Source organism: Schistocerca americana, chromosome 4, assembly GCF_021461395.2.
Source record: "Schistocerca americana isolate TAMUIC-IGC-003095 chromosome 4, iqSchAmer2.1, whole genome shotgun sequence".
Classification (NCBI taxonomy): domain Eukaryota; kingdom Metazoa; phylum Arthropoda; class Insecta; order Orthoptera; family Acrididae; genus Schistocerca; species Schistocerca americana.
The window spans coordinates 167161832-167174404 of NC_060122.1; the positions used below are offsets into that span (position 1 = coordinate 167161832).

Sequence of the window (12573 nt, forward strand, 5' to 3'; positions counted from 1 at the left end):
CTAACAGTCTTTACATATGACCAGAATTTCTTCGGGTTTTGTGGAAGATCGTTTGACATTATTCTGCTACAGTAGTCATTGAAGGCTTGATGCATTTCTCTCTTGACACACAAACACATTTCATTCAGCATCTCTCTGTCTATAGCCCTATGTTGCGTTTTACACCTATTACTGCTGTCCTTCTCATTGGTGCCTTCTCTTCCCACTGTCACTCTCTCTCTCTCTCTCTCTCTCTCTCTCTCTCTCTCTTTCCCTTGTTGATGTTGTTATGAACTACCACTTATTATCACTGACCCTCACCCATTTCCACTTTCTCCCTCCTTCTATTCCTTTCCCACTGGCACTGTCTCCTTCACTCTTTTCCTGGTAGTTTTCTGTCCCTGTCATCTATGTTCCACTGACATTATGTCCCTTTGTTTTTCTCACACTACTATTGTCACCTTAACTGCTCTGCACCACAATCACTGTCTGCTATTTTCCAGTATTTATTACTTTCCCATCTCTTTGCCATTGCCACTCTCCCCTCCTCTCTCAGTATAAAAACTGTGAATATGTTCACATGCTAAAATTTTGGGGAAATTTTTAAAGTATCTGGGGAAGGTAGAATGATGCAGCTGGTACTAAACTTCTCAATCAGAATATTTTAAACACGGGCATATTCACCTTTTTTGTTCTCCAATTTGGGCATTTTTCTGCTGGTTCTCTTCTTTTTCCTGCCACAGCAGGGCACATCACTGGAATGAAAAGAACTTTATGGGTCAGTAAAATTTTGATTGTTTGTGTTATAACTTCAAGTTGAACAAATATATTTCAAGGAAGACGCAATACATGAAAGTCACAGATCAAGTAAACAGAGTAAGACGTGTGTACACTTTAACAGTCAAATCATAACTGAACCCAAGTCTAGCGGCTGCTGGCTGGCTGGCCTCTTAGGTGGCACTGCTGCTGCATGGCTGGCAGACAGCGCCACACATAGAGGATGCACATAACTGCGTGGCGGCACTTTGAAAGATCGGCGCGTCACAACACTTTTCCCCCCTTTGAAGTTATTGCACAGGTCTTGATGTAGGTGGCCTGTAGATTGCTAACGTCCATAGGTGTTGTTTGACTGGTCGTAAAGTCTCGAGGAGGAGGCTTCCTGTACAGACGGAAGTGTCCCCGATGATAACAGGTCAAGATGACAGGAGATGTGGGGGTCGAATCTACTGAGGCCTTGTGCACCAATCTGCCCGTTGCAGCAAGTCTGGTTGTTATAACAGGAGACATGGGCGATGTGTCCCTGTCCGTAGAAGGAGGCGAGTAGAGTTGCTCCGACAGATGATGGCCATCTGGTTCCTGCATGGGCACATCTCCTGGTGGCGTCAGTTCTTGTGCTGGCACCGATATGATGGTGAGAGGACTGCATTGTGAGTAATGAGAGATTCCAGTATCCAGAGCGTCAGGTAGAGCCGAAGGTGGTGTAACGGCATCCGGAACAGGCATTGCCGGTACACGAGGCCGAAGCTGGTCCGAATGTCACAATGCAGCATTCATGTCCGTCTGGATTTCATACAGGCATTGGCCACGGTGTTGTAAGATGCGGCCAGGACTCCATTTTGGCCGCCTGCCATATTCCTGTACCCATACAAGGTCGTCGGCAGTGAACTGGCCCAGCAAAGGCACCCGCGGCCATGAGGTGGAAGGCCGCAGAAGATGAAGTAGCATCGGTCATGTAAGAGCTCAGCCGGGCTGTGGTCGCCCATGGGGGTGAAACGGTAAGAAGCCAGAAATTGGAGAAGCGCATCATCAACAGAAGAAGTCAGGAGTTTCCTCATCTGAGCCTTAAATGTGCGGACAAGTCGTTCAGCCTCACCGTTTGACTGTGGATGGAACGGAGGGGCCGTGACATGCATGACGCCATGACAGGCACAAAAATCCGCAAAATCGGAAGAGGCAAATTGCGGACCATTATCAGTAACAAGAGTAGACAGAAGGCCTTCCAAAGAGAAAATGCAAGGTAGAGCATTGGTGGTTGTCGCGGTGGTAGGCGACGTCCAACGGACAATGAAAGGAAAGTTAGAGTAGGCATCAATAACAAGAAGCCAATAAGTACCTAAAAAAGGTCCCATGAAGTCAGCATGAATATGCTCCCAGGGCTTCTCAGGCAAGGGCCACAGTGACAAAGATGACTTCAGGGCGGCGGCCTGTGAAGCACAAGGGCCACAGGCAGCGACCATGTGTGCGATTTCAGAGTCAATGGTGGGCCAGTACACATGACGGCAAGCCAGAGATTTTGTGCGAGAGACACCCCAGTGCCCTTGGCAGAGGAGGCGCAAGATCGAAGCACACAAAGACGCAGGTACCACAACACATGGCTAAGCATTTTCGGTGGAAAGTAGGATAACACCATCCGTAGCCATGAGGTGGTAACGCAAAGCGTAGTAGTTCTGCAACAGATCAGAAGTCTTAGCGGACAGACAGTCTGGCCAACCCTTCTGAATACAGCGTAAAACCTGGGAGAGGGTAGGGTCAGAACCTGTAGCTGAAATTTGGATCTATAGAGAAAAACACCAAACTTATGAAGAGCATAAATAATGACCAAAGCTTCTTTTTCAATTTGAGAATACTTTTGTTGGGCATCTGTGAGCATTTTGGAGGCATAAGCAATGGGTTGTTCAGAACCGTCAGAAAAACGGTGTGCAAGGACTGCACCGACCCCGTATTGAGAGGCGTCCATGGCAAGAACAAGATGTTGGCCAGGTCGATAAGTAGTATAGTCTTCAATTTCTGGAAAGCCGCATCGCATGACGCGGACCAGTAAAAAGGCACGTTTTTATGCAACAGGCAATGCAACGGCTGAGCCACCGAAGCAGCTGACAGTAAAAACAACTTGTGATCGTATGCTATTTTCCCCAAGAAGGCCTGCAATTCCTTAACAGATCTAGAGCGAGGAAGGGCATCGATTGCAGTGACAGTTTGCTGAAGCGGACGAATACCATCCTGAGAGAGTTGAAACCCCAAGTACATGATAGATGCCTGAAAAAATTTTAATTTCTGAAGATTACACTTAAGACCAGCAGTCTGTAAGACATGAAAAAGTGTGCAGAGATTTTGAAGATGTTCATCAGTGGTGGAGCCAGTGACAACAATGTCGTCCTGTTAATTTATACACACAGGGACAGTGAACAATAATTGTTCCAAGAATTGCTGAAAGAGAGCAGGGGCGCTGGCAACCCCGAATGGCAATCGTTGGTATTGATAGAGGCCAAAAGGCGTGTTAAGGACCAGAAACTGCCGGGAAGCAGCGTCGAGAGGAAGTTGATGATAAGCTTCTGACAGGTCAAATTTAGAAAAATACTGGCCTCCAGCAAGTTTAGTGAACAATTCTTCAGGTCGAGGCATAGGGTAAGTGTCAATAAGGCACTGAGCATTTACAGTGGCTTTGAAATCGCCACAGAGACGAATATTACCATTTGGCTTAGCAACGACAACGACAGGAGAGGACCACTCACTGGAAGTGACAGGAAGCAAGACCCCTGAAGCAGTGAGACAATCCAGTTCCCGTTTGACCTGATCATGGAGGGCCACAGGAATGGGCCGAGCCTGAAAAAACATAGGCCAAGCAGTGGGTTTGAGCGTGATATGAGCTTCAAAGTTGTTTGCACGGCCTAACCCAGGAGAAAAAGGGACGAAAATGTCATCGACAAGGAATCCAATTGAGCATAAGGAATAGCATCAGAGACGATATTGACAGAGTCATCTATGGAGAACCCAAAAACGCGAAAGGCATCGAAACCAAAAAGATTCTCCGCGTTACTATGGTCGACCACAAATATGGGAACAGTGCGAATGACAGATTTGTAAGATACCTCAGCATGAAATTGTCCCAAGAGAGAAATCCTGTTTATTGTAAGTCCGTAATTGCCTAGTGACAGGTGACAGGATTGGAGAACCCAACGGAAGATACGTCTAAGAATTGATGATAGTGGAAGCAGAACCAGTATCCACATGCATGCGAACATCTCGACCAAGTATTTGGACAGTGAGGAATAACTTCCCTGAAAGGGAAGAAGTACAATTGACAGACAACACAGAATCATAATCAGCGTCATGTTCATGAACATCATGTATGCGGTCGGATTTGCAAACAGATGACACATGACCATTTTTTTGCATTTGTGACACACGGTCCAACGTTGTGGACAATCTTCTCATGAATGTTTCGTAAAACACCGCGGACATGAAGGAAATTGCCGTGGGTTTTGCTGCAGTTTCTTAGAGGTTTGTTTACAGTTAGGCCGAGGCTGTGCTTGGGAGCGTACTGCGGCCACTTTGGCCGGCGGGGACACGCCACACCCTTCATCAACATTGCACAGAGGTTGTATTTCCCCAACGTCGCCCCATGCCTCTATTTGCACTCTAGCGGCGCGAGAAATTTCAAAAGACTGAGCTATGGATAGGACTTCATCTAGAGTCGGATTTGCCAACTGAAGGGCACGTTGCCTAACTTCTTTGTCGGGCACCGATAGGATAATAGCATCCCGTACCATGGAATCGGCGTAGGAGTCTCTGTGAACTTCAGTAACAAATTGACACTTTCTACTGAGGCCTTGAAGTTCAGCAGCCCAAGCGCGATAGGATTGATTTGGTTGTTTTTGAAAATGATAAAAGGCAACACGAGAGGCTACCACATGCGTTTGCTTTTGAAAGTAGGCGGACAGAAGTGAGCACATTTCAGCAAAGAACAAAGACGCAGGATCTTTCAAAGGAGCCAATTGCGACAACAACTGATACATTTGAGGTGAAATCCATGAAAGGAACAGAGACTTACGTGTTTGTTCGTCCGCGACATGAAATGCCAAGAAGGGCTGTCGAAGATGTTTTTCGTAATCTGACCAGTCTTCCACCGTCTTGTCGTAAGGAGGAATAGTAGGTAGAGATAATGACGAGAGATGCCCCGCATTTGATGCCGCGACGAAATCACGAATCGCATTTGTGAGAAGCATTTGCTCTTCTGGGAGACCTTTCAATAGTTGCTCTAAAGTAGCCATGGAAACATGTGGGTCAACGATGGAAAAGAAAAATCCCATCCTCGTCGCCAGTTGTTATAACTTTATGTTGAACAAATATATTTCAAGGAAGACGCAATACATGAAAGTCACAGATCAAGTAAACAGAGTAAGACATAAGTACACTTTAACAGTCAAATCATAACTGAGTCCAAGTCTAGCGGTTGCTGGCTGGCTGGCCGCTTAGGTGGCTCTGCTGCTGCATGGCTGGCAGACAGCGCCGCATGTAGAGGACGTGCGTAACTGCGCGGCGGCTCTTTGAAAGATCGGCGAGTCACAACAGTTTGCTTGTGTGAAATTAGTATAACACAAAACTATATCATTTTCACCTCAGACTAGATTTTACATGCACAAAAATTTTGCATGTGCTTCAGTACTACAACATGGAGTTCAAAAAATGGTTCAAATGGCTCTAAGCACTATGCGACTTAACTTCTCAGGTCATCAGTCGCCTAGAACTTAGAACTAATTAAACCTAACTAACCTAAGGACATCACACACATCCATACCCGAGGCAGGATTCGAACCCGCGACCATAGCGGTCGCTCAGTTCCAGACTGTAGTGCCTAGAATGGCACGGCCACTCTGGCCGGTCGAGGAATTGTTCTGAGCAAATGGTGCCTCCAGAAGCTCCTTAAGGACCACCATGGACCACTTCAAAAGCATAAAGAACCAGTTGATGTGCTCTATTTGCCTAAGCATGAGGACCTCGTACTATTAGATAGTGACTGTAAGGCGATCCTTCTGCTAGGTACAAGAATGGTCCCTAGCCCAAGAGCTGTGAAAAACTTTTGACCCTACCTTCCTATCACCAAAAGAAGCTGAGGTATGAGCGTTGGAAATATCCCATTTTTATGCACAGTGGTTTGCAACACATTAGGTAACACATGCATACCGATTTGGTATATAGTGCCACAAGATGGATCATGTTTTTGTACACAGACAAATAGCATAGTAGAAATTTGATGCAAAGCACATGAAAACTTAAATACAATCACTACATCAATTAATTTTTTTAAATGTTTTAGTTGGGTTTAAGAAAATAATATCAGGTAGATGCTATTTGTGTTCCAGTAATTTTCATTGTTAAATGCATTCTTGTGCATGCATATAAAATACCACACTTATCATGTAAGCGAAATGTTCATGCAGACATAATTTATCCATTGGTTTCAGATGAGTTTAAGGGAAACAGTTGTGTAAACAGAATTATCCATTGATTTTAGATGAGTTGTTAATGTCATTTATGATTACAGCAATCTAATAGCACTGAAAAGTAAAACCAGAATTTATCTACTATTTGGATTATTTTTTTCAGCAGCTGTTAGAAATAATGAGTGAGTGATCTGGAGGAACTAGGAGACTGGGTCTGGATTAGATCATACAAGAGTGCCTGATTAATGGATGAACAAGTCTTTATTAACTGATACACAGAAAGTGTTTAACTTATCCAACTTAGGTACAAGGGCATGATGTTTGGTATAATGGAAATAGTCATTAACAGCTGCAAACTGAATGAAACCCTGTAGGTGAAAGTTATTCCTGAATTGATAAATAATGCCTACAATAGACTTGAAAAATTGAATATTGATGCTATTTCGTCTAAAACTGACATTCCAAGCTCGTGGCTATGTACAGAAAAGACAACAACAACCAGCCTTCTTTTTACAATGCTATTTATTTATTTAAATAGCTTCGTTACCAGTTTCAAACTGATAGGTTCATCTTCAGACGGCTAATTCACAATAAAATACATTTTATCTTAATGTGGACTAGCTGTCTGAAAATGAACCTTTTGATTCAAAACCGGTAATAGCGCTATTTAAATAAATGAGAAACATTGTAAAAAGTGGCTAGTTGCTATTGTTTTCTGTATGAGAGTCAACCTATATGTTGAATATTGATTAGCCGAATACCAAATTCCGTTCATTATACTTTGCATTTGCCAATACCTACTAGATTATTGCACATTCTGTCCGCCTGCCTAGCTGGCTGGTAATGAGCTTACCTCCCCATGCAAGTGGGCCTGGGTTCGATTCCTGACCAGGTTGGAGATTTTCTCCACTCTTGGACTGGGTGTTGTATTGTCCTCATCATCATTTAATGCTCATCATTGGCACACAAGTTGCTCAAGGTTACCCAATGAAATAAGACTTGCACTTTCTACATCTACATCTACATATACATCCATACTCCACAAGCCACCTGACGGTGTGTTGCAGGGGGTACCTTGAGTACCTCCATTGGTTCTCCCTTCTATTCCAGTCTCGTATTGTTCGTGGAAAGAAGGACTGTCAGTATGCCTCTGTGTGGGCTCTAATCTCTCTGATTTTATCCTCATGGTCTCTTCTCGAGATATATGTAGGGGAGAGCAATATACTGCTTGACTCCTCGGTGAAGGTATGTTCTCGAAACTTCAACAAAAGCCCGTACCGAACTTGCCCAAATGGGGCCCCCCGACAGACAATGCCATACGCTCATTTCATTTTTCATTGTACATCCGTTTACTCACCATTTGCCATTAGAGTTATCTGCTCTTGTAATGCAGTTGACAGAGATTTGTTATGCTAATATGAGTAACAAGGATTGTACTAATCCTTGCATAAGCATTTCAGGTTTTCAGTATGGGTTTCGTTAGTGACAGAAAAAACTTGACTATGTGTGTACCAGTAATTGAAGTTGCTGACTTGAATTGCTCCGGAAACCACAACAGTGGATTGTTAGCTGGGTTGCGCCTCAGCTAATTTGTAGGTAGACTCAGAGTCTAAGCTGAAATGGTAAAGGAATTATAATATAATCACCTGATATCCCTTTTTGATTCACTGTATTTGTGTACTGTGCTGATTCTTGTCATTGAGTCCATCTCTGTAGACTGAAATCTGAAGCTGAAAGTGAAAGTTCAAACTATCTCCCAAATACACAAGTAAGAGATATTGCTTCTTCATGCAATGTTATGTGTTAATATTACAGTAGGAAACATTTATTGTAATACATCACTCTCCTCAAACATTAACGTTCTTTGCATTTGTTGAGCAAGTCTGTCCATGTTGTGGATTGGCAGGAGCCAACCCACGGAGTTTGCCGAAAGGCACACGTTTAAGCTCACGCAGGCTGGCGTGAGGTCTGGAACAGGACAATGAATTTAGACTAGAAAAAAAAGGATGTAGCTTGTGGAATACTTAACTTTAATCCATTAATGTAGAACGTAGCTCTTGTCTGTACATTCTTTACAATATCAATAGCAACTGATAATGGCGCCTTGCTAGGTCATAGCAAATGACATAGCTGAAGGCTATGCTAACTATCGTCTCGGCAAATGAGAGCGTATTTTGTCAGTGAACCATCGCTAGCAAAGTCGGTTGTACAACTGGGGGGAGTGCTAGGAAATCTCTCTAGACCTGCCGTGTGGCGGCGCTCGGTCTGCAATCACTGATAGTGGCGACACGCGGGTCCGACATATACTAACGAACTGCGGCCGATTTAAAGGCTACCACCTAGCAAGTGTGGTGTCTGGCGGTGACACCACAGTCCACATCATGGGATACAGACAGAATCAGTCTTCTTCTGTCCTGGTGGCATCATCCTTTTACTGTCTTGGGTCTTCAGCATTCTCTGGAGCACTGTGTGTCTCCAAGAAGAGGAGTACCTCCATGGAGCAACTGCCAACACAGCAAGTGATTGAATGGCAGTGACCAACTGTCAGAGCTAAAAACATAGCATCCAGCCTCCCAGTTTCAGGCACATACAAATGAATTTTCGCACAGTATGTGTATTTGTATTTATTGATCACTAATGAAATTTTTATGTGCAGATGACAAAATAGCAATTTATCAGTTTCATGAAGTTATAAGTTATACTTCAACAGCAGCCCACTTTGAAAGTGTGTTCATTGGGTTGCCCATCTGCAAGCACAAACAATATGGAGCAGATGATTTATACATCTTCCCCCTAGGACAACTGTGCTGTGATGTATTTACGAATTGATATATCTGTGTGTGTGTGTGTGTGAGTGTGTGTGTGTGTTTCTATACTTTTATTTCAGGCAATCATTAATGTGTATAATTTTTGTTGCAGATTTGTACTTGTCTGACAGGGTGAGCACCGCAACACCTATTCTACAGAAGACAGATAATTCTTGTCTGTTCAATTCCAAAGAGCTGCGACAATTTTGTTATTGACAGTGTACTGTGAAACAATAACTTTCCCAACTTAAGTTAGCAATTGATGGCACATCACAATACATTTGGACAAAATTATGCTCATGCTAATGAACCACTGGATGCACTTTCAGAAATCATCAAAACACATGCACAAGAACTGGAAACATAAAAAGGTATATTGACATGTTCAAGAAGCTGCTTGTGGAAAAAAAATTCTGTTGTTATGAGCTGTGATAAACTCAATATTGTACATAAATGTACAGTTTCAAGTAAATTTTTTTTTATGTAGCCTGATGTCTGTATCAGAGTATTTCTACATTTTGTATAGCTATTATATATTTCTAGTAAAAATTTTTGTATTGTATTTTTGTATGCAGACATTTAAGGCTTTTGCACCTGTGTCAGTAAACTAAAACTAGAAAATTACCTGTAATGATTGTAAATATTGTCAAAAAAGTACAAGTTTTTTGTGACTTATTTAACTAGTGTCATACAGAGGCAAGAAGATCTGAATAAAACTTTGACCTGTGTGCCTTTAAATATGGCTAAAGTGAATTGTGTTTTCTAGGGTGTCATAGCAAGCCTAGATTTACTTCTGGAAGGTGTCGAGCGGATACAACATCTGACACAAAATATTAAAATAACTTTATTAAAATTTAAACAATCTAAAATACTTAACTTGGAAACAATCCCTGTTCACAGTCATGTCCTATGTACTTGATACTGCCGCTGAACACTGTAACTGCTATCACTCAATACACTGCAGAATGATAGTCTCATCTCAATATAAAGTTGACTATAAATTTTGTTACACAGTTCTTACAAATAGTTCTGTTAGATCTCAGCCGGCTCTGAGGTACGATGATGCTGTCATCGTAAATGGTGATTAAGAGGGTGCCGAGCGGCATGGCACTTTCTTCCGAAGTGACATTTGGAAACTCATGAGGGTTTATCTATGCTGACATCTCTCATTTGTTGCTGCATCTAGTTGTACCTGTCTTTAGCTTGTGGTGTTATTGTAAGGTACTAACTGTAACCTGCAACCTCACTGTTTGGACGACATCACATGACAATGGCAAAGTGATGGGGGGGGGGGGGGGGGGGGACCATATGAGGAGACAGGGGCAGTAATAATGGCTGATGGCAGCTCCCTGCCCGCACCACAGTATCGATCTTGTGAGTGACCAGAGACAACAGTCAAAATATCAGCCACAGGGTACATGCCTGCATCCAGGGACACAGCTGCTGTGGTTGGAAGGATGCCAGGTGGAATCCTGGTGGTTTTGTGACAGCTGTCTAGGAGAAGTGGTGCATCTCTGGACATTGCCTCAGGCTGCAAGACCAGCAACAATGTCAACAGTGGCACAGAGTTGACCTCCACAGGCAGAAGAACCAACACTAAAGTGGCACAGATGGTTTTGATGATGCCAACACGGCCCAGAAGAACCTTTAAAGACATAAAATGAATGACTCAATACTTGTATGATGACACTATGTTCCAAATGCTGTTTCTTGCCGAAACTTTTAGAGAAAACTTTGTACTGCAGCTGAAACTGAGTCTGACCGGAGCCACAGAAGACAGGATATGGTGACGATGTCCATGTAGTAATTCTGCTGGCGGCTTCCTGTCACATCACAAGAAGTAGAAAGAGGAAAGAAAAATCCTTAGGCTTGCTCCCTCATGAGGGAGGAACGAAGTTTCTCCATATGATGTTTGAATGTTCGAATGAACCCTACAGCTTCGCCGTTAGACTGAGAATGAAGAGGAGCAGTAGTTACACATTGTATAATGTTGTCGGCACATAACTGTTTAATATTCAGATGTGAATTTTGATTTTTTGTCTGAGACAAGGACCTCAGGAAGACAGTCGAGGCAGAAAATAAAAGACAAAGCCAATACAGTACTAATAGTTGGGGTGGATGTCATAAAGATTACAAAAGGAAATATACTGTGTGCATCTACCACCAACGACAGTTGCATGTTCCAGAATGGACCTGTGAAATCAATGTATATACATATGGGCTGGGTGGATGTGGCTCTTGAAAAAAGTATTGCAGTGGAGCAGATTGATGCTCTGCACGAATATTGGAATGAGAGGTAATTTGCTGAATTTGGGAATCCACGGCCTGGTGAGTGTGTTGTGTGGACTATTCCTCAGTGACCTCGGTGCAACAAACTTCCCACTTGAGCGATTGTGGAGTCACAACCCGTGCATTTTCATTCTCTGTATACAGTAGCAGGACATCTGAACACCCAGATAACATGTGACAATGTGAAAAGTAGTGACAACCCGTATATCGTTGTTCTTTGTATACAGCAGCAGAACATCTGAATACCCAGATAATGTGACAATGTGAAAAGTAATGACATTTCACTAGGTGGGGAATTCCTTTCAAACTACTTGGCCACCCATGGTGCATGTACTAGCTGGATCAGAAGCAATTGCTACAGCAATATGCTAAAAATTGAGAGGAAAATTTTGAAGAACTTCAAAATCTTTAGTATCAATTTGTAACATGATACCTCAGACAAATCAAACATTATGTTAGAACTGACCAGTAACAGACACAAATCAGTATGTTGTGCATTGGGCCTGTATTACACTTGCATTGATAATTAGACAACAACAGAGCCCAACATTGCAATTTCTGTAGCCCAACATTGCAATTTCTGTGCTGCCTACGGTGAGACAGGCTTGGAAGGATTGAACAAAGCTGTTAAAGACTGGTAATCTGTAGTCAAATACTGGTAGAACTCTGTAACACCACAGACAATGGTGATTGCCTCTTTTTTCAAGTTGTCTATAATTGCAGCACGCTTTGTTAAGAGTTTTCAAGGCCAAATCAGTAAGCCTCTGAGATGAACCAGTTCTGTGTGGCAGCACAGTTCCAGACCCGTATGTAGACGCATCCACAGCTAAGACAACAGGCTTAGCTTGATCAAAAGGAATCAGGATGGCAATGACTTAACAATGTGTCCTTTAACTGCTGAAATGCATTCTGGCATTTTTGGGACCACACAAAGGGAACATTTTTCTGTCTCAGCTGTTTCATCAAAGCAGCCATTTGCACAGCATTTGCACTAAACTTAATGTAATACGTAGAACTCCTTGATGTTATGTGACACAGGCAAATCTCTAATCACAGAAAAATGCAAATGAGCAGGATGAGTACATTGTGCATTCATAACATGTCCTAAATATCAACGTTCTTGATGGAAGAAGGAGCAGTTCTCCTTGTTACTCTTTAAACCAGCCTCAGCAAGCACAATAAACAAATATTCTAAATTTGCCAAATTTTCAGTAGGTGTTCAACCAAACAGCAATATCATCCAGGTAGTTTGTACATGAAGGGACTTTGGCTGC

At 42.8% G+C, this 12573-nt stretch overlaps 1 protein-coding gene across 1 annotated transcript in view; it reads left to right on the forward strand.

Annotated features, from left to right (window-relative positions):
• LOC124613331 (PC-esterase domain-containing protein 1A-like) overlaps positions 1–9226 on the forward strand; it is a 190905-nt gene extending 181679 nt beyond the window's left edge. The window contains exon 8 of the mRNA XM_047142027.1: positions 9123–9226. Coding sequence (XP_046997983.1) covers positions 9123–9226 — 104 coding nt within the window. The remainder of the gene's footprint in view (positions 1–9122) is intronic.
• The last annotated feature ends 3347 nt before the right edge of the window (positions 9227–12573 follow it).